General features: G+C 45.7%; 1 protein-coding gene across 1 annotated transcript; it reads right to left on the bottom strand.

Annotated features, from left to right (window-relative positions):
- Positions 1–554: 554 nt before the first annotated feature.
- On the bottom strand, positions 555–20,913 carry IL12RB2 (interleukin 12 receptor subunit beta 2). The gene is made up of 17 exons (XM_035333052.1): positions 20,734–20,913; positions 19,223–19,282; positions 18,263–18,359; positions 17,598–17,924; positions 16,594–16,708; positions 15,360–15,538; positions 15,039–15,175; positions 14,411–14,555; positions 11,572–11,651; positions 6,945–7,164; positions 5,820–6,020; positions 4,775–4,876; positions 4,537–4,692; positions 4,147–4,284; positions 2,639–2,726; positions 1,500–1,599; positions 555–1,208 (listed from the first exon to the last, which is right to left on the bottom strand). The coding sequence occupies exons 3-17, from the start codon at positions 18,318–18,320 to the stop codon at positions 693–695; spliced, it is 2,562 nt and encodes an 853-aa protein (XP_035188943.1). The 5' UTR covers positions 18,321–18,359; positions 19,223–19,282; positions 20,734–20,913; the 3' UTR covers positions 555–692.
- Positions 20,914–21,796: the final 883 nt, after the last annotated feature.

Below are 21,796 nucleotides of genomic sequence, written 5' to 3'. Positions count from 1 at the left end.
TCTGGGGAGGATTTCTTTTCCAAACTGAGCCACGGGGGCAGGCTCCTGGTGGAGCTGCTCAGCCGTGCTGCAGAAACAATGAACGGCGTGTCCTTTGGGGCCCGCGTGGGGCTGTAGCACCAGTGTCAGGGGGATGCAACGACTTCACGCCAGTGTTCTGTCTGCAGAGAGGAACGCTGTCTGTGGGGCATGTAAGTTTAGCACCCGTCCGTGCAGATTTCCAAATGTTGCATTTCTCACTCGTGTGCAGCTGGAGCACGGACTGCAACCGTGATCCTGTCAGATGCCGAGGGCTGACCCTTACTGAAATCAGTGCTTGCTCTTCTGGGCAAGCATTGTTTTAAGTGATTTTTGTGTCTGATATAGTTCAAGCCGGACTTGGTTGCTTGTGGTCAGTGGGACAGGGACCTGAGGCAACCCAGGCTGTATGAAGGCAGCCTGAGCAATGAAACTCAACCAGCCAGGCTGCCGAGCCCCAGCAATCCTGGCTCTTCTGTCTTTAATTCTGCCTTAACGTGCTCTGTGGGTGAAGAGCTGCTGCACTGTAATGTAAGGCATGACTGGCACTGCTGGAAAGGTTTGTGAGGTGGCTTTTGTCACTTGGAGGTGTCCTGTACACGTACTGGCAGCAGTGAAACACACGGAGATACCCCACTGACGTACAGACATCGAGGCCAGACCGTTCTGTCCCCCTACCTTGTGAAAGAGCTGCAGTTCAGTCTCACTGTGTCCAAATTAAGTTTCCCTCCGTAGGAAAACACGGGCGTCAAAAAAGTTGTTGGGAAGACAGAGATGGGGCTGCACTCGCGCTCCTGGTGCTCGTCAGTAGGGTCTGTAGCAGGGGACAGGATGCCTGCGGGCAGGTAGCCCGGAGCTCTGTCGGTGATGGGGTTAGCGAGGTACTCCGAAGCAGTTTGCATTTGTTCTGCCACCTCTGGCATCTTCCTGTACAAGTAGGGGAGCTGATGCTCGTAACTGTCTCCATCTGTTGTGCTGGGCAGAGCCTTGTACTCTGCCTCCTGCTTCTCAAAGCTGCTTTCCGAGTGCCAGTCGTGATTTTCAGTGCTGTGAACGTTGCTGAAGATCAGCTTGTCGTGGAAAATCTGGGAGTCTGTCTTTATGAAGCCCTCCTCTACTTCTATTGTTTCAGGCTCTTCAAAGCTGCTCGTGTCCCGCAGGAACGGACTGGAAGGCACGCTCAGCTCGCCCTGGTGGAGGGGCACACGGACAGCAGCCGTCACTAAGCCTGCAGGCACTACCTTGTGGCCTCCCACCCCCGAAATGCAAGCACCTCCACGCAGCAGCTACTGCTAGAAACAAAAACCTCTGCGTTGTTCTCGTGTGATGCATACCGCAGCCTAACGCAGTGCAGAGCGGAGTTTACCCGGCGCCAGAAATTGCTGGATTTGCTGCATTAAGAGATTACTGCTGTACAAAGCTCTGATTGCTTTTTCCGCTGAAGATGGTGGGATTAGGAGGAGAAGAAAAGCGTGATTTACCTTCACAGAAGCGTAACTCTTAGCCCACGTAGCATTAGCTGGATCTGGGATGGCTTTGTTGTGCCACTGAGGCACAGTGGCAGAAAGCAGAGAGTATAATCTGCAAATTGAACACGTGAAATTAGAAGCATGAATGCCAGTACCTGCGAGTGCTGCTGCGCTGGGCTGTGCTGCTTGCGCACGTAATTACTGACGAGTTCTGTGTAATCACGGATCTGCGTTAGCAGGGATCAGCAGAAACCCAGGCTGTGTGGGACGGGCACATCCTGCTGAAGGTTTTGGGAGCGCATCGGTTTTGGCTGACTGGACAGAACAGCTTTTGACTTACACTTTTTCAGCTGTTTGGGGCCATCACGACACCTCAGGAGCTTACAAGAATTCCCCCAGTGTTAGTGCAAATCAAGCCATTTTGCATGTTCTTTTCTGACAGAGACCCGACTACAAAAATCAGTATTCCCGTGGCTTTTAGGCTTACTCCTGGTTTGCCATTGCTGCTTTTCCTGCAAGCGGAGAGCCAAATTTACATCAATTTAGAGGTGAAAGGCCTAGGACAGGTAAGTTGCCTAGGGTTAGGCAGGGAGATGGCGTGGCTGGGGCAGGCCTGAAGTCGGGCTTGGCCCAAGCAGCCAGCTGCTGCTGCCAGCGGGTGCTTGCTCTGGGTGCTCACGTTTCCCAGCTACAAGGCCAGGGGTGGGGTAATGCTGAGCAACTCCTGATTTAGCAAAAATAAATGCTGCATAGCATCTTCTTCCCGCCAGCCCTCATTAGCTGGTCGTGAGTAATAGCAGCACCTGGCACAGCGTGCTAGGTATGGCCCCGAACTGCAGTCCTGGAAGGTCTGCTTGGGGAGGTGCTTATGCTGCTTTAAAGAAAAACGGCTTTTGGTCACAGTCTGACTTCATTCTCAGGGAGTTACCGTGGATTTTGCCACTTCAAATTCATTTCAGTGGAAGGAGGTCTTAAACTCTAGATTAAAAAATCTGACCTATGAACTACGGCTATATTTTAAGCACCGTTTGTGTTCTTGTAATCTGAAACCTTTCTTCAAAACCATTCCCTCTGTTCCCCAAGATGTCCCAAAAGCACATTCCTGTGCCTTCTAACAAAACTGCCATCTTCTGCTGGAACAAAACACTCACGCTTTTCTTGCAGGACGCATAGAGCAGACGCAGACTGAAAAGACGACGAAGCTGCACGTAAGTACAACAACGAGCCAGTCCACAGCACCTGAAATGCAGAATTGGTATTTTTAAACAAGAAAAAAAATGGGGTTCAAACTGGATAACAATCATGGCTTGACTAGCGTTTGCGCTCATAAAACATACCAAAAATTTTTAGGCTTAAAATCAGGAATCTGAATGGACTGATGGCTTTTGGAGACAACGGTACATTGTAACATCGGAAAGTCTACTCGATTAGAAAGTTTAATCTCTCGAGATGGTCCTCAATTCAAAATATGCAATTGCTGTTCTCTTCTAGTACTGAACCTGCCCCTGACAGAGGAGGTCAGCTGGGGGTACTGCACGCCAGGGAGCAGTGTGAAGTAGAAAAGATCTTAGGGAGATCTTCAGTACATGTTTAATGAACTGTCAGTGACTTAACTGGTGTCTCAGTGAATAGCTTGGCTTCAATGTGTTGCACCATCTATTTAAAATGTAACTTTCAGAAATCCACACTTTTCTGCTGGGAAAACGTTTAACTTGTCCAGATTGTTTTAATTCCCTAGGTTGCTTCTGAGACCATGAAACAAGCGTGCCTCCAGAGGGCTATACAGCATCGCCAGGCTCCTACGCTGTGGCGACGTATTTCTGAACTCGTACAGCTCAGCTGCTTCGAATTTAGCTCCTTCTCTCAGTTTGCTTGTGGGTCTGCACAGAATGGAGCTGTTAAAGCAGAGCTTAGTTTGTGCTCTAAGTGTGAGAGCCCGCGCCTGCTGCAGCTGCTGAGATGTGCTGTGTTCACAGGTCAGGTTCCCGTTCTCCACTCTGATTCTTCTTGTGGCATACTGCGAGGAAACTGAGCAAAAGAAGCTTTTTGACAATACTTGAGCACAAACTTTATCTAAGAACTTAGTTCTTTTTTTTTTTATTTGGGCTCAAAACAAATATGATCAAAACAATTCACCTTGCAGGGCAAAACCTGATTACTTCTGTTATCTTTGGTGAAAAATCTTTAGTCAAGGGGCTCGTTTTTGCACCCCCTGGGCAGCACAGGAGCAAGGACCACACACGGTAGCCTTGCACGCTGCACAAGCTCAGACATAATGCTGTGCTCCTTATGTCTCTGAGGTGACAGCTGCTTCTGCACCACAGTGAGGTTTCTCATGTCAGACTTTGAGACAAGCAAGACCTGTACATAGATATCCCTGATGTGCATAAATATCTGGGCAAGCAACTTGCAAGGGTCAAACCCTTCTTTCCCTCTTTGCAATAAGCAAGGCTGCTAGCCATGAACTATCAACGGCACAGATAACAGCCTGGCACAAAACCAGAGGTGGGAGACAAAGAAAGGTACGGTGCATCTCAAACCCAGCTGAAACTAGAGATCTTCAGCAATTAAAAAGTGTGTAAAGCATTTCTGGTGTGTGGAAAACACTGGGCCAGGGATGGAACCTCTGGTGGGAGCAAGAGAGCAAGAAATTCATTACTTTCCAAGCAAACCAGCTCCCTGTTGCCGCAGGGGCTCTCCCCAGCAGCCGTTGATGCTGTCATCCACAGGACGTAGTTCTCACCGCGTTGCAGGTTTGTGATGTAAAATTCGTGTCGGGAAGTTGCATTAGAAATGGCTGAAAGGAAGAGAGGGAGAAGAAAATGAAGCATCTAGCACACGTTTTTACTGGGTTTAACACTAAAGAATGGGGTTTCCAGAACTTGGAGCGTGGAGAAGCTGCATCTGAATCTTGCTGCTACACCTCATGGTAGAGCGTTGGTCTGACTCCTCAACCATACGGAGCTGTCTGAAGGCATCTCTCACTCCCAGCCCTCTCCCCTCAATACACAGCACGTGCACATCACGTCGTTTTTCACCAGGTACCTACCATAGACAGCCGGAGCTACCTTGCTGTCCTTTTTTCGCAGGTATATGTTGTACCCCGTGATGCAGCCCATTTGCTGGTGGGAAGGGACGTCCTCCCACGAAACCAAGACACCATTTGTCTGGGGTGTTGTGTACATCTGGGGCCCAGCTGATGGTGCTACAAAACACAAGAGTGACTTTTAAAGCTGAACAATTTAAGCTGGCTTAAAAATATCCGGAAGGGCATTACTGCGATTTACCTTTTTCTCTCGAGTATCCCCTAACTGATGCCACTCGGCCAGCTCTGTCCTGATAAAGTGCAAATACACTGATGTCATAGCACACGTTATCTTTTACATGTTCTAAATAAAGAAATGAAAAGTGGATAAGTATTTTTAAAGTATTTACAGTTATGGCTAAATATTTTCATTACCTGCTCAGATCTGAGACGGACTGTCTGGTTCGTTACACATCTTTCGTAAAGTAAGAAAAAAAAATGCATCATGGGCTCCTGTTTAGCTTGGCACAACCTTGCCATGTATTAAAAAGTCACATTGGCACTCCTCAGGGGTGAAACCCTTTTGTGCTCGAGGTAAGCAGTGGAGGAAAGCAGCTATTACACAGCTTAATACTCTACAGAATGACACGGAGGGTTTTGCTACGTGTAAGGTCACCAAGGAGGCACAAGAATCTAACAACCTTTCTTCCTCATGACTTCATACGAACATCCTCCCCCCAAAACATTTAATGGGGGTTATGAATGAGTGACAGTAATTTATTTTTCTGTTTCTTAAAACAGACTGCAAACAGCATGAACTTGCTGTTTTGTTTTTTTTTTTCCAGTTGCTCCAGAGCAGGGATTTCAAATCCAGGGAGGCAGAGCACCAGGACGGAAAACAGGGAAGACTCACTAGAGTAACACTGACTGTCGCTCCGGTTGTAACGTCACAGCTACAGCTGATATAAAGAATACAGCCACTGGTTTGGATCAGTAGCAAATGACTGCTAGAATGGAAATACTGTTAAGTCTTTCATCTCGTGTACCAGCTGAGTTTTAACTACCTGTCTTGTTCCATTTCAGAAGGACTGATTTTTTTTGAGAGGCATTCTACTTATGAGATATAAATCTCAACTGAGGGACTGCTGAGCTGAGCTCAAAGCAGCCACTGATTTTTTTTTTCCTCCCATATAAAAAGCTTTAAATGCCCTAATTTCTTATGCTGAATTAGAACCTGACTTGTTTCTTAAAAGGTTTTCAAAATAAAAGGGCACTTCAGCACTATCCTATTTCTACGTGGCAGTTACCTGATATCACTGCAGACAGGTTGGATGCTACAAGTTTTATCCAGGTCGGCTGAGGTTCTGGGCTCTTCTTCCTGTGTGTGTCCATCCATTCCACTACGTACCCATTGACGAACGCAGTGGATTTAACGGGAGGTTTCCAGCTGACTAAGATGCTGCCATTTCCCATGGGTATAGCAGAGACCTTCTGAGGAGGAGGTAAATCTTACATGGAAGAGAGAACAACCAAAAAGCACACTATCAGCACAAACTTGGTTGACTTGGTAAGTTTGCTACATGTTTTTTACTGTTTCATCCAGTTTGATGCTATGCAGTATATGAAAACAAACTAAAATTGAAAGAAAAGGTCGTGATTACTAGGGTGATCTCTGCCTGTGCTGGCAGGAATACAGCCATATCCTTACCTTGTCTCATGGTGTGGCGGTCTGAACGCACACAGCTTTGTTTATTCCACCCCAAGCCCTAGAAAGATACCGTCACAGCACCCAGTAACACCCCTGCTCCTGCCTGAGAAACACCAACACGCAAGATCCCCGCAAGACCAAAGCTCTTCCTCTCACAGCTGGGCCCAGGTTACTCTGTCCTGCAGGAGAAAATGTGGGGAAAGTCCCCAGTTTTTGATCTGTGTGGTGTAAACACCAACATCTTTTCTGAATGTTTTTTGTAGCAAATGCAATTGAGCTGAGCCCACAGAACAGTCCTTGCCTTACTGCCTCCATGAAATGATACACAGTTCTATCTCTGCTGTGATTTCCCCTCGCCATCACTCTCCCTTCAGTTCTGCCCTCTCCCATTAATTTTTGGTTTTTATTTTTAATTTTGCATAGTTCCTTTTCTGCTATGTCAGCCTGCCTAGCTTACGGGGAGGCTTACACAGGTGTCAGCAGGAGTTACAGTTACAGCCGTACGAATTCAGGGCAACTTGACTTGGCCTGAACCTGCACCCTTGCCCTTGAGAACATTTGTAACTGGATCTAAACTCCAGTCACTGAGGATTCACTGAGATCAACCGTAAGGATCCTACCAAGGTGCTAGGATCTGAATGCTTCTGTGGCACGAAGCCATGAGAAGCGTAAGGCAGAGAGCTGATACTATTTCCCATGGCTCAGACCCAGGGGGAGGCCTTACCCCCGATGCCTCGGTCAGTCACGATGGCTGCAGGAGGCGAGCTTCCCCTCGAGTTATCCGCAGTGACTGTTATCCTGTAGTCCACCTTTTCAGTGGTTTTGGTGTAATTGGTTTGTGTGGTAACCTCTGCTTCCACCGCTTTGGAACCCCTGCGATTCAGCGCTTCCAAGGTCACCGTGTACTGCAGGATTCGTCCTTTTGCTTCTGACTTGCTCAGAGCCTGAAAAGAAAATGCATTTCTTAGCATCTCAGTCTTCTGACAAGAGCACGGACCGGGAGACGGGGGGGATAATAAATAAAACAACAACCAGCATTCGGTGCATTGCAAACACTCATTGCACCACACCGAGGAGCTGCCTGGGCAGGTTTCAGAACTGCCCCAGGAGGGAGGCACTGGTTTGGCTCCCGTAAAGGGGTGTGTGCTGCCAAAGCCAGCTGGTTCGCTGCCTCTCTGCGGGATGAGCACGCGGTGGGTGCACCTCACTGCTGCAGCAGCCGCACAGCTCCCCGCCGTGAACTTAAGCGCAGGAAAAAGCCTTCAGCCACCACCAAAGCGACTAGCTCAGCCCGGTAATTCAGTAACGTGAACCAGGTATTTCAACTACTTCAGAACTGACCTTCTATCATGAAAGGGATCTGTGTTGCACCTGTAAGCCCTCCTGAACAAGGCTTTCACACACTCACTTGGCCGCAGTTTGTGCGCTCGGATTCCCAGCCAAGCAATGGCCACGGAGCCTTTTCCACACAAGACAACGAACTGAGGCAAGCCCTACCTTCAGACCCTTCTGTGAAGGCGGCCGGGATGCTCGTTATTTCCTGGCAGTAACGAATCAACATGTTTTTCTTCCTTTCCAAGAAACACTACGTCCAAAGTAACATTTCACCACCTCCTGGGAGCCAGTGATCGTAATTAGATCAGCCAGATCACCTGCCTTGCTACAGGTTTCTATCAGCCTTCCATCAGCCCTCCAAAAAAAGCCCCTTTTTCTGGAACTCCAGATCTCCTGCCTTGGGGCAGATGGTGGCTTCAGAGCATCCCCCCAGTTCAAATGCTCAAGGTACCCAATGTAAGTGAGGAGCTTTCACCTGAAGGTAATTTTTTCTCCTCCCTTTTTGTTCTAACACAAAGAGGCTAGTTGCAACAACAATCACAGAATCACAGAATCACAGAATTTCTAGGTTGGAAGAGACCTCAAGATCATCGAGTCCAACCTCTAACCTAACACTAACAGTCCCCACTAAACCATATCCCTAAGCTCTACATCTAAACGTCTTTTGAAGACTTCCAGGGATGGTGACTCCACCACCTCCCTGGGCAATGTTACTGGTTGGACAATGTTACTGGCTGGACAACAGCAAACTCCAGCTGATGTTCTTGGTAACAGATGAGCAGTTTTTACGTTTTTCTTGTCTAAAAGCAAGAGGAAACATGGCATGGCAATGCCAGGGGGATTGCTTGGTCAACTTGTTGAGACTGCTTTTTTTTAGAGATCTGTTGGCCTTAAGTTATGGCATTTTAAAGGCAATACAGGTCCTCCTCAATACCAGCCTGAGAATACTGTTCACAAATTGACTGGTACTTTTATTACTAAAAAAAAAATAAACGTACTTTCCAAACAACCTAGTTTTATCAGCTAGCTTACTGGCTGCAGTTTCCCTTTTCCCCTGCGATTCTGCACATCTGTGTAACAGCTGTAACATGTAACACCTATGGTGAGTTCTCCCTTTGGTTTTGCCGTAGCCCAGCCCCGTGACCTTGGCTTTCCATTCCCAAGCCTTATTCCAGCTCCTTCATTGCTCTTCTCTTAGGAATCCACAGCATCTGGCCACATTTTTCCAGTCTCACCTTTTGCTAAGTCCCACATTCTTCTCTTTCTCCAGACCGTAACATGATAGTGTGCTACCCGACGATTTAGTGCCTCCACAAAGATGTTTCCCATTTTGTATGCCCAGTGTTCAGTTGCTGAGCAGAGTTCCCTGGTACCAGTTATGACCCTCAGAAAGAAGGACCCCTGGAATCTCTCCCTCGCTAAATTTATTAGACTCTGCATCTGTCATGTTGGGCATCTTCATATCGGATTGCTGGTTTGGTTTGTTTTGAAGCAAAAGTGTAACTGAATTAATTCCCCAATGATGGGGACAAGAACACACATTTTACCTGAAATTCTCTCTTAAGGTTACCTTTCCTTTTATTCCTCATTTATTTTTCCTGTGTGATTCCAGTTTAGTGAAGCTCTTTAGCTGGTGAACCGCTGACCTTCCAAACAGAAATACACCCGGGGTGAGTGAAACATATCGATTTCTTTTTCTTCAGATTGAAGTCACACTTTTCACAAGGGGAAAAAAGAGCACTAACGGCATAGCTAGATATGTAAAAATGAGCAAGTTTTGATTTCGGTAAAATCTAGAATTTTAATAAAAGCCACAATGAGACAAAGGACTATTTAAACTCAACCACTTAAATACACATCGCTTTGAAGAGTCAATCTATACTGTCACTTGTAACACTTGTGTAGCTGTTTTTTCCACTCTGGGTGACTGAAAGCACCCTTCATACTATCAGTTTCACAGTTTCCTACGTCTCCTACGTAGTCAGATCATTATGTTTTTCTGTTTGGGTTTTTGTTGTTGTTGTTGTTATTTTTTTGGCCATAACAACAAACAAAAGGAAGTGGGGAAAAAACACTTAAAAATAGGAAAATGCTTGCAGTTTTACAAACACTTTGGCAGTGTCTCAGGACAAGTACAGTGTCTGAACCTATTCTGCAAACCTTTGGAAACCCTGATGAAACTAAACTGGCAATAGTTTCCTTGGTATTAATGGGAAAACACAAAAACATATACTGGTAGTACATTGTACAGTCTGTGTCTTCTGCCTTGGATCTGCTCTGAAAACTATAAAAACAACGTATCACACCCATTTTATGAATGATACTACAGGAAGTCTGTGTAGATAAAGAAAGTGTTGGCTCTCTACTGCAAGTTAAACGTCTCAAAGCCACAAAGTCAAATAATTACCCGAGAATTGCTGCTTTCACTTGCAGTGTAGTACTACTTGTTGTGGAGAGAAGATACAGCATTTGGAAGATTAACTAGAGATTGAAAACTGGAAGCCAAAGAAAATGCGTGCTTAAAAATAATCTTACTGGCTTTGAAAAAAACACTGCCACAAACACTCCACAGCCTGAAGATCCCTCCTCAGAGCTGACTTCTAAGTGCTGTATTGGTAAGACTGGAGAAACTGAGTTACCGAGCACCTTGGATGGCACCTTTCTGTACCAAGTTCCACAGAAAGGATGCAATAAGGAGCCTGGAAAGCCAAGTGACACGTTTTTATTTATGGCTGGCTGCCTTGCTTCTCTCTGCCATGCTTCCCTCCGTTAATGCTGTCCCTGAGGTCAGAATCTGAAGCATGATGTGTGAGAGATGTCACTTACAGCTCCTTGCTGCCTGAAGACAAACTTTCACTGAGCGTGTTGTTAGAAAAGAGCCTGGATTGTATCGTAATGTGGGATTTTTAATCCGCAGGTTATTTGATTGAGTTTTAATCTGAGTTCTTTTGAAGCTACTTTCCATTTGAGACATCATCATTTCCTTTATAGGGCCTCAGCCACCAGCCCTCCAACTTACTGAGCAGACCCAAACAACCAAATATTTTCTGCCCCTTCTATACGAAAATACTTGCTCTGAGTTTGTCCAGTTTCAGATTTGCAGCTTTATTATTAGCCAACTATTTTGCATGTGGCTTGCCTGTTGTCTGTTTCACACCTGTACAGGAAAGCAGTTTCCTTCTGCTACTGCAGTATGACGAGATTCAACTGACCATTGACAAAGCAATAACACAGACAAAACAATTTCAATTTCCCAGCCTATATCCAGCTTTTAAAAGTTTTATATAAAACTTTATATAAAACTATATAACTATGTAACCTATAAAACTATATAACTATGTAACCAAACGGTTACAACAAAGGCCTTTTAAAATGAATCACCTCCTCTACCTCCCCCATTCTTTATCACCCCGTTTTTCATATAAGAGCAAAAACGCCCCTGAAGGGAGTTCATATCCAAAAGCACCCATAGAAGGTGGGTGCCCACTGAGTATATGGGGCATGGCATCCCCCGTCCCTCCAAGAGTTTATCTTTATCCCCATTGCAAAGAACAACAAGGTAGACAACGAAGAGAGAAATTCTATTAATTAGAAAAAATAGAAAATTCTATTAACTAGAAAATATATTAGAAAGGCTACAAGGTTGTTATCTGCCCCTTTACGTACACCATCAGAGACCCAGTGTGAAAGTGGGAAGGGAATGTCTGTCTCTAAGGAAAAGGTGGTTACTGAGTAGTGATGCTTCCACTTTTAGCGGCTGTTACCTGCTTTACACTGACACAGTATGCTGGACAGCTTTGGGAACTTTTAAAGGAACATTCTAGACAGAAAAGATTTGATTAAATCTTGGTGAGGAAAGGCTTGGGCAGCAGAGTTATTGTATATCACTGGACAAAGCAGTGGTAAGAGCCCTGTGCTCTGTTTGCTTAAAGACCCTTCCAGCAAACACGTGGAGTTCCCCCTCCAAAGTTGCTGATTATTACTGCATGTGCTTTGGTTTTACTTAAACGTCTTACCTTCCAGAAAAGAGAAATGTTCTGCCTTTGAGAGTCCACATCCTGCGTTTTGTACCAGACATCTAAGAGACCAGTAGGCACTGGAAAAAAAGGGGAGCAGAATTAATGACTCTATTCTGAAGCGAACAAACAAGACATTGAGCAGGCTACATAGGTAAAAATCCTGAAATGACTAAAATTTAGGATTTAAAATCTCTCTGGAATGATGTAACGTGCTGTGGCCTTTAAAGTATTATTTTGTATTTTAAGTCTGTATTTGCTACTCCAGCTGGAGTTCAGCTACTGTGATGACTGCCTGCATGACTGCGGTCATGAAGAGACCAACTCACAAGAAGAAGAGAGGGTTACGCTCCCCCAGTCACTATTTGGGGCTCTGTAATCACTGACTTTCACAGAAGCCTATAAATCACAGTGACAGCATTAGTTCTGACCTTTGCACAGAAGTTGGGCTAATTAAGGTCCTTAGGGCTGGCTATACCAATCCTCAAACAACGGACAGCTTAAGGTGATAGGGATTTTGTGTGCCTGCTCCTTGCTATCTAGACCTAGGCAATCAATGTCTTTACCGGCTAGCTGGGTAGCACCTTGTCATATGTAGTTTACAAGCCCTGTTCTTTCCAAGATTCTCCTTCTGTTTACAGAATTAACATTCAGCAGTCAGAACACCACGCAGAATCACAGCCTCCTTCCAGTCCCAGGAAGATACTTCCTGAAAACCCTTGCTGTTTAGACTATTTGATACTCATTCAACTCTACAGTTTTGAGTAAATCTCCCAAAATAATACTAAAGCAAACTTCTCGCTGCCAAAGCTAGCGAACAGTGTGCTCAAACAGTTCAGAATCAGATAAAGACATACAAAGAAAGCCAGTGTGATAAGAGGTAATAAAGCTTGGTTTCTCAAGGTCCCGGCACACAATAAACTCATAAAATTACAATAATAAGTGTCACGGATAACATAAGCAGCAGGCAGCTGATGCCCGACCCCACCTAGAATGGGACTAGGGCTGTCTGTTACTTGCTAAATGCAAGGACAGAAAAAAATCCTCAGTACCAGCAATGTTAGGAACTATTAGTCCTCTATCCACTGCTAATAGTGACTGGAATAGAAAAAAGAAACAGGACCCACAGAAGAAATAAAATCCAAATGCACTCACTGTGAGCGAGGGAGGAAGCGGCGAGCTCAAAGCAGGAAAAAAATAAATCAGATTGCCTCTGTTGGACTCCAGCCCAGATTGTAAGGTTCATTTCACATGTGAACTATATAAGTTAGCTAGAAAAAAATGCTCACTTGAGAACCGTGCTTGCATAAAGCAAGTTTTTGTGGCAGCTCAGGCCTAGAGAAACATGGAAAATACCTTTTAAAGTATACCTTATAAAGGTATACTCCTGGAGTATACCTTTGCTAAAGGCCAAACTCTCGTGCAGAACTTCAACTACTTTGAAGAAGAGCAACGGTTAGGTACACAGAGCTCGTCACCTGCAACCTCACCTTGCTAACACTTAGTCTGATGTCAGAAATACTGCTTAGTTGGAAATTTTCTTGTTTTAGAGCACTGGCTGGGGAGGAGGAATGCTGACCACAAATACCATAGCAACCCAGACTGCATCAGGAAGGTAAGAAAACTGTTGAGAGGAAGGTGGGGGAGGGAAGGAAAAGTTCACACCTTCTGCATCAATCAATGCTTCTTACAGAAACTGATGCTGTCAGTAGTGGTAAACAGCATGAGTAATAACTGCAGGAGCCTGAAGGTCTTATAGTAATTCACAAAAAAAGGAGCAACGAAAGCCAAGTACAATATGAAAGGGGAGGATGCCAAAGCAGCCAACACATCTTTGTTAAAGGACCAACTTCTGAGAAGCTTTCTTCTTTCATAAGAACCGACAGTTCTGCAGCCTGTGACTTCATACAGCTCAGTGGGAAGTCAAGCAGGCATATATAGGAGCCTGCAGCAACGCGAAGACCTCTAGTATTAGAACTGGTACAAACTAACACAAATTCCCTCACGTTTATGCTGTGTGTTCCCTGGAATCTGCTGTGCAGTCCTGTGAAGCAAGGAACGTTATCTGCTCACGTTGCAATTCATTAGGGGACTGCTCTCCGGAATGCGGGGCCAGGTTAAAACCATTCAGATCTCCAGTGACTGCACTCCTTAGTGGAGGGAGCTACCTGGGAGCTCTCCAAAGGAAATATTTTCTTTACTTGGAAAAAGATGAATTGGCAAAATCAAACCACTTTGTTAAAACCTCCCTCAGTTCTGCTGAAGTTGATAGAACAGTGTCCTGGCCAATTCATTCAGCTCCTCAGCAAATTGTCAAGTGAGCTCAAGAACCCAGAGAGTGCTTCCCAAACCCGAGGTTCCTTCGTGACTCAGGGCCACTTGGCAGCCATCCTGACTTCTGTACGGTATTGTAGAAATTCAGTAAAATGCTTAGATATGAACCAACACAAAACATTTTCCTTTTCCCAGTTAAGCTGCACAAACTTTCTCCGACTTCTCCAGATGTGCAGGAATGCAGGAGGCTGCTGCTAGGGCTCCAGGCAACATGGAGAAAATTTCTCCAACTTCCAGCAAGGTCAAAAGAATAAATCCTTCAGAACTTCTCAAGGAGCTCTTGAAATTCCAGTTTTGTAAGGAACTTAAACAGTTTAATTTTTTGTTCATGAAGAAAACTGTTCTGTTACAGAAGTTCACTTCTCTGTTGGCTTTGTTTCTGGATTTACAGAGCTGCTGACCAGGACTGCAAACCAAGCAACATTTTGAATTTGTTACCTGAAGTTTACACTTCTGTGTAAACCTTAGGGACAGGCTTAGCGTACCAAACCACATAAGGTATTACCTGCTTCTGGAGTCTGGGCTTGGAACGCACTCCAGTTACTCCACAGTCCTCTCTCAGGATGAATTTTACAGCTAACCTGAAATTCGTAGTCTGTATGAGGCTCCAGACCGTAAAGACTGAAATTTTCACTATTTACATTTTCAACCTTTAACGGAGATAAAGGACATATAACGTTAAACTCGCAAAGAAATAAAGTTGACAAATCTTCTGCTCACACATTTTACTCAACTTCAAGCAATGCATTTAGCATTTAAAATAAATACAAAGACTTCCAACCAGCATTAGATAAGGCCCAAGCATTTGTAAATTGAGCACCTGTAGCCATGAGCTACACTGGAGAGATGTGACCACATTTTGATGAAGCAGTGTGCCAAACGTAAGCTCTGATTCTTCACTGCATCATACTTGAACTATTCACGCATGCAGATTTTTACAGGATGAGAGTTTTACCTTCTTTCCATTTTAGACCAATGATAGAGGTTTTGATTAGTAGTCAATAGTTTTTCTTATATATGATGCTAGAGAACAGAGAGAGGCCAATTTGGAAAAACTGATGCTAAAAAGAAACAAGGATATTAAAGCAACCTCCGAGGATCACAACTGCCTTTATTCTCCAACAAAGGATTACCGTGTTCCAGGCGTAACCGGTAAGCGGACGGTATCTTATTCTACAGTGCTGCGCTCGTACTTCATCGTGCCAAACTAATGCGAAATTTGTCACAGAATTTTCAAATCCCACTAACAATCTCGGAGGATGTGGTTTCACTAGCAGCAAAAACAAAAACAAGAAAATGGCACTCAGGTACGCATCACAACTAGAGGGTTAATGGAAAATAGACGAACGAGTTGCGACTGGGTGGATACTTCTGACGGGTTTAAGCAACAAAGATGTAGTGCTCAAACTGTTTTCACTTTGTTCTGACTGAACGAAGGTAAGTAATACATTTACCTATGTCTATTAACATGAACATGAGTGGCTGTGAAAAAGCACTTCCTAGTTCGTTGGAGGCGGCAACCACAACTGTGTAAGCGGAGTCAAAATTCAACTTCTTGCTCAGAACCAGCGAGCCAGATTTATTATTCAGATTTTCTTCTAGAAAACAGAAGAGGTCAATGCCATCTGATAGCCTAGAAAAGAACAAAACCTCTCGGTTAATGCTTCCCTGTACCCTGTGAAAGTTAAATCCCTGAGTTCGTAGAGGTATAGCTCACATCTCTACCCAACTGGGCTGGTTCAGATCTGCTGAGACTGTGACTCTTTGAACAACTTAAATGATTAAGTTTAATCGGTGATTAAATATTTAATTTATCTGTAGTCTAAGGGTCAGATGGTACGGCTTCAAACACGACTTTTCATTCCCAATCTGTCATTCAGCCCGTTGTAAAGGTAACTCATCTAGTTTCTCCATGTACTTTCCTCCACCTGAATCAGAGGTGATTATGTCATGTTGCTTCGGGCTGATCTATCGTATTTTATAATATACTTAATTACTAGCAAGCACTGCTGTATTTCTATGTGCCATTGCAACCCTTACAGGACTCATCCTTCCCGACTCTTCTGTGAACTAACCATCTAGTGTCCTTCTGCTTAAAGAGCAATGATGGGTTTCTATAAACTAGGAACGCTGCTCCTGCTTTGGCTAAGAGCAGCAGATAATAGCGAGCGTAGCAGGACAAAGAGATGGTCACACGCAGTACCTCCGAAAATCAACGGGTAGTAGTTCAGCCTGTCCAGCTGACTGCAAGCGTCAACATGAATTCTTTCTACCCACATACTTGCTTGAATAGAAGTTTTCTGTTGCAGGCATTGCTAATTACGTAATCACTAAATAGAGAAAATCCACTGCGGGAAAACAGCGGGTTTAAGCTGCCATTTTAAGACCACTTCCACTATTAACATCCCCTTTCCAAAACAGGAGCCATGACTTGGCTTATTCTCTTTACCCACTTAACCCAGAAGTGAGTAAACCACTGCCGTGCAGCACACACAAATGTAAACAGGAAAGGTTTTTTAACTGAGACAGTTGGCTTTTGTGATCGTGGCAGCCTTGGACTGATTCATAAAGCAACTCTTGTGTGATTTGCTTAAAAGGTTGAATCTGTAACAAACAGTGCAAAAATAAAAAAAAATCTCTAAGTTATGATTATAGGTATTAAAGAGCCTCCTTCCCTGCGTCACTTACTGTATTACATATGTAGTGTTTATGTATGTAAGCCTTCCTTTGTCCCAGGTGCAGGTAGGATTGCCATCTGTCCCATACTGGATACATGACACGTTTCTTGGCTGATCTGGAGGATCTTAAACAGATATTCTTATCAGTTTCTTCCTTAAAAATGTTGAGAGGAGAAATATGAAGAAATGCTAGGGTTTGTTTTTGTTTGCTTGTTTGTTTTTTAAAGGCAAGACAGTAAGTGCAAAGTATTCAGAGGTCGCTATACGTGAAAATAGCTGAGTCTTTCATGCAGTCTGTTGAGACCTCTGACACTTGAGCAAACCCACAGTGAATTTGCAAGGATACCAAATAAATACAAGTGCTTAACAAATATCAAACTGGGCACCCCAAGCTTTGCTTGAAGCAGTCAACCATTATTCCTTAAAATCAAACAAAAACAAAAAAGGCAACAAAGCACTCATACAGAAGATGACTACTGCAGCAGCTGCTCTTCTATGGCAAGAAGAAAATCCAAAATTTCCTTAGAATTATTCTTGCAAGTCTCCTGTGTCCTGAAGAGACTGGTGTGTCTCAAGCGTAGAACAGGAGAGAGTGAGCATTATTATGTTTGCTCTCAACAAGCAGTTTCATTTAGCACCTCTCTGTTTTTCAATTACTGGAACTCCCTTCCTCATTTGCTGTTGTGGAACAAGCTGGGTAGCATTTAAGTGCCACTACACGTAAAGCAGCACGTTAGCTTTTTCAGAGGTTGCACAGTGATACGCAGTGGGTGCAGAGGGGCAGACATGTACGCAGCGCCCTCCAGATCCCAACATCCATGTGGGTGGCTGGGAATCTGGGTGTGGAAGGCCCCTTTTGTGCTGCATAGTTCCAGCCAGCAATATTTTAGATACGAAGCCAATAAAACATAGCACCCTTTCTGGAAAAGGCCACCCACCTACTAGTTCTTAACATATGTCTCAGAGGAATCCCAGAAAATGTTAAAGAACAAGAAATAACAAAATTCTCCTTACTTCCAGACATTATATCGACTCCACAGATGAGTTTTTTCTTGTACTCACAAACTATTTTGCAAGTAAACATGTGTTTGCCATATGTAAGGACCTGAAATTTGGTGCTCACAGAAGTGCCATAATTAATAATTAGTTCAGAACTGTTAAAGAAAATAGCTATCTTGCACTGCTCGTTGTATTTCAGTTGTTTCAGCTGGCACGAGAGGGTAATGTTAGTTCCAGGCTGGACATGCGAAGCAGAGTTAGCAGTCATGTTTCCTTTGTCGCATATTTCTGCAACCCCGTGGGGAAGTTTGCTAGCAGTCACGTTTCCTTTACTGCACGCTTCTGCAACAAGATGGGAAAACACACCTTTAAAAGGAACACATCATTCAGCCTGTAAAACATGCTGCACTCTAGGAAGAGGGTCTTCCCGAATTTTTAATGTAAGAATTCCTGTCTCTGCACACGTAACTCCTAACACATTGTTGTGCAGAGTCTTCACTGATCCGACTACCTGGAGACCAGAAACCAAAGCCTAGCTACCAGTTACTGTACGATAAAGCACAACCCGAGGCAAAATCTACCAATCAGAACGTTTTTTTTCACTGCTGAAAGAAAAAAATAATTAGCCGGAGTGCTTCTTTTAAGTGATAATTGCTGTATATATATATATAAAACCTTACCTGCTGTGAAGCGCATCGACAAACAAATTGCTGCAGGCACAATCCATGCAAATAACATTTTGCTTCCTATAGAGCAATGAGTACCTTTTCCCAGTTCCTAAAAAGTGAAAATATCTTTTTAAAATATTGTTAGTATTTCGTAACTTCACACAATTCAAAATGCTTATTTTACGGGTCCTTTCCAATTAACCGTCTCTGCTGACACTGCACAGTGACTCTCTAGATGCTACCCCATGCAGCTGCTGATTTGCAGACTGCTTCTCCCTGGAGACAGGCACAATAGCTAGAGGCACGTCAGAATTACAGGTACTTTACAACTCTGTGCTTTCAAAGCAGAGATACTTGCTCCCTTCCTTCCCAAAGATGCCCTGCAAGCCCAGAACCAAAAATCTAACTGTGAAATGCACCCAGAACAGACCCTAAGTACCCCTTGTGCAGAGGATAAAGATTTTCCTTACTCATTTCTGCTCTTACACCTCCCGCCTTCCACTTCTGTGCAGAAGTGGCCAGAACCCAAAATTTTAAAGTAAACTAACAGCCAAAATTTGGCAGGACCTTTAGCAGAAAGAACACACCGTACGAGGGAGGTTTGAACACCCAGTATGTAGAAGCAGCAACTCTTAAGCTTCTTAATTGTCTCCCGGGGATACTCATTTACATGATGCCCCCTCACCCTCCACCCCTGCAGCTTCTCAGGGAGTAAGAACATGTGCTATTTCTCCCCAAGACAATGTTTTTTGCATGTTAAATCCAGCGCAGCTGGCATTCCCCTGAAACCCTGCACCCTGGTGTCCAGCACGCGGTCCCCCACGCTCCGTTATACCCTGCACAGAGCTGTCCAGAAAGGATCTGGTTCATGGGGGATGCAGAAGGAGGAAGAAAAAGGGAGAAGGGAAGCAGAAGAGACGGGATAGAAATGCCTGGTGCTTCCCAGCGCCCCAGCCTGGACACTCAGCTCACCTCTCACATCTCTCCAGGGGCAGGCAGCCGTGGCACGCATTCGGAGGCAGCAGCCTAGCGCTGTGGGAACACCTGGGAGAGGGAGTTAAGGACAACCTAATGAACGGAGAGGAGGGACTAAGGGCGTCTGCTAGGCAGGAAAACCCGACTGTCAGTCTGGAGTCAGATACGATGTCCACTGCTGCAGGTGAGAGGATGCAGCAGCCCCGTTATCACGGGCATTGCAACAGACCCGTGCCCAGACTGCCCAGAGATGCCCCCAAACCCAAAGGAGTTGATTTCATTGCGGGTGACTAACACAGACTCAAGATTCCCAGAGCTGAAGTATCGTGCATTAAATGTTGGATATGACTTTGCGATCAGCATTAACAACTATTTCCTTCCTTGCCCTGCCGCTGCAGAATGGCAGAAGCAGCGAGAGCACATTGGGTACTTCAGAAGAGAACACACCAATGACCAATTTTTATAGCTTCTGACCCGTCGCAGACGCAGCTATTTTAACAGCCCGATGTTATATTTGAAGCAAACCACTGCAAAGTGAAACTTCTCAGCCTGATCGCTTCTCGTGCCACTGTGGAGGGGCACTTCCAGGGGGATGCATTCAACAACACAGCCTTTGGTGCGTGTGTTAATACATAAAAAAAGTTATTTCAGGTCGGTTTTGTGTAACAGAAAAAGGAGCCATTCCACAGGTTTTTTTTAAGAAAATGAACTCGTATATGACGTGCAATATGTCAGATTTGCCCAAAATGCATAGACGCTGTGCTTTTTGTTTAAATCCACGGGTTCTTCAGATCAAAATGCTGCCGTGCCTCAGCCTTACCCCGGTGCACGTAACGCCTCAGGTCTGTAGGTGCTCTGCAACTGCCAGGATGAGCAATCGCAGCGCCCGAGGTCTTCAAGTAAATGCCCTGCCTTCCAATAAACTGAAATCACCCGGGGCTGCAAACATCCTTCTGACAGCACAACCGAACCCCCAGCACCTGAGTCAACGCACAAAAGCGGTACTTCTTCAAGTAATTTCGGTCCCTGGCTCACTAGGCAGGCGCTGGACAGCTTCTGCAGCATCAGATGAGAGCAGCGAGCCGTAGAAACCATGGCAGGAGCAAAATATGAGAAAAGAAGGAGAAAGAACCTTCCGCTTGGAAAGCTTTTGTAAAAAGAGGAAAAAAAAAAAAATCTCCAGATTCCACACCCGTATGGGAAAACGAGATAAAAGGTATTGCTGTGCGTGGATCGAGCAGCCCACGAGGGACACCGCCGTGCGTGCGGGAGGCAGGGGAAGCCCCGCGGGGCTGGCAGGGCACAGAGCCCTGAGGTAGCAGCCCAAGGGGGCTGAGGACCACCTCTGCCCCTCACAACAGGCTCCCACGCTTCAGCACAGAGGCTGGAGGAGCACCGGGGCTCCCCGGCTGCCTTCAACCGGCTGGTAGAAGCGGGGAAGGGGTCCCCCGCCCCGGCTCCGGCCGAGCCCTCAGCCGCCCTCCCGCCCGCCGTGCCGCGGTACTCACCGCCCGGCCGCGCCGCTCCCCTCAGCCCGCAGCCGCCGGGAGCTTCCCGCATGTGCACGGCGGCTCCGTCCCGCCCCGTCCCGGCCCGTCCCGCCTCCCCTCAGCGCTGCTCGGCTCCGCCCGGCCCCCGGTTCCCGTTCTCCTGTCCGCGGGGGTCCCGGTGGGGCCCGCGGTGCCGGCCGGGGCAGGCCCGGCGGCGGCGGGGCCGGGGCCTCGCGGAGGGACGGGGAGGGACGGGACGGGGGCGGCCGGGGCCTTGTCCCTGCTCGTCCCCCAGGCCGGGCCGGGCTGCAGGTGGGAGATGAGGAGGCAAGAAAGAGGCTTGCTGAAAGAGGCTTGCTCAAGGTTAGCTTCTCACAGATCCCCCCCCCCCCTCCTCCTTCCCAGCCCCCGTTTTGCTCTCAGGGAAGGTAAGGCACAGGAAATTTCAATTACAGAAAGCCTAGGTATGAGAAAAGAGTGAAGATTACCAGAAAAAAAAAAAAAAAAAAAAAGAAAGAAAGAAAAAAAAAAAAAAGCCTGTGAAACCTAAAGCATAACTCTCACTACCTACCTGCTCTGGTAGGCTGGAACAAGAAGTGCTCAGGCAACCGCAGTGCAAGACAGAGGTGGGAGAGAGGAGCCTGTCCTCAGGTACAGCCGCTGCGACTCTTCACCCCCGTGTCTTATTCCAGCGTCGTGCGATTCTTACTTTCTCACAGTTTTAATCAGCCCGCTGGCAGACTGCCACCATGTCTGAACGAGCTTATCATTAAAAAGGTCCTCGTTACTATTGTCCCTCCTCTTTGTTAGGCGTCGATAACGAACTTGGCTTTCCCGGCAGCGTTTGCTTCATGTGACTGACTTTTACTAGCTTCAGTATTGAAGCAAAGGTGTTTTGGGGACTGACATCCAAGCAAACGATTACAGAAGTGTGAAGTTGTAGAGTCCAGAATCTTTGAGTTTGAACCCCCGGTACGCTTTGTTTCTCTTCCAAATCCCTGTGTTACATTAGCACTTTTTCTCTAGACAGAAGAAAGTGCTGACGAAGTTCACAGAAATACTATGCATGCACTGTGCAAGT

The sequence above is a fragment of the Oxyura jamaicensis genome, chromosome 8, assembly GCF_011077185.1.
Source record: "Oxyura jamaicensis isolate SHBP4307 breed ruddy duck chromosome 8, BPBGC_Ojam_1.0, whole genome shotgun sequence".
Classification (NCBI taxonomy): domain Eukaryota; kingdom Metazoa; phylum Chordata; class Aves; order Anseriformes; family Anatidae; genus Oxyura; species Oxyura jamaicensis.
The sequence above is the reverse complement of the archived record's forward strand: the minus strand, read 5'-3'. Positions and strand labels throughout refer to the sequence as shown.

Excerpts from the sequence above, each read along its gene's own strand:
- IL12RB2 (XM_035333052.1), bottom strand. The coding sequence starts at position 18,320 with ATGTTATTTGCATGGATTGTGCCTGCAGCAATTTGTTTGTCGATGCGC. Across the intron at positions 15,539-16,593 it reads AACACTACATATGTAATACA|GCTATCAGATGGCATTGACC; the intron begins GTAAGTGACGCA and ends GTTCTTTTCTAG. Across the intron at positions 7,165-11,571 it reads ACATTTCTCTTTTCTGGAAG|GCTCTGAGCAAGTCAGAAGC; the intron begins GTAAGACGTTTA and ends TTTTCTTTTCAG.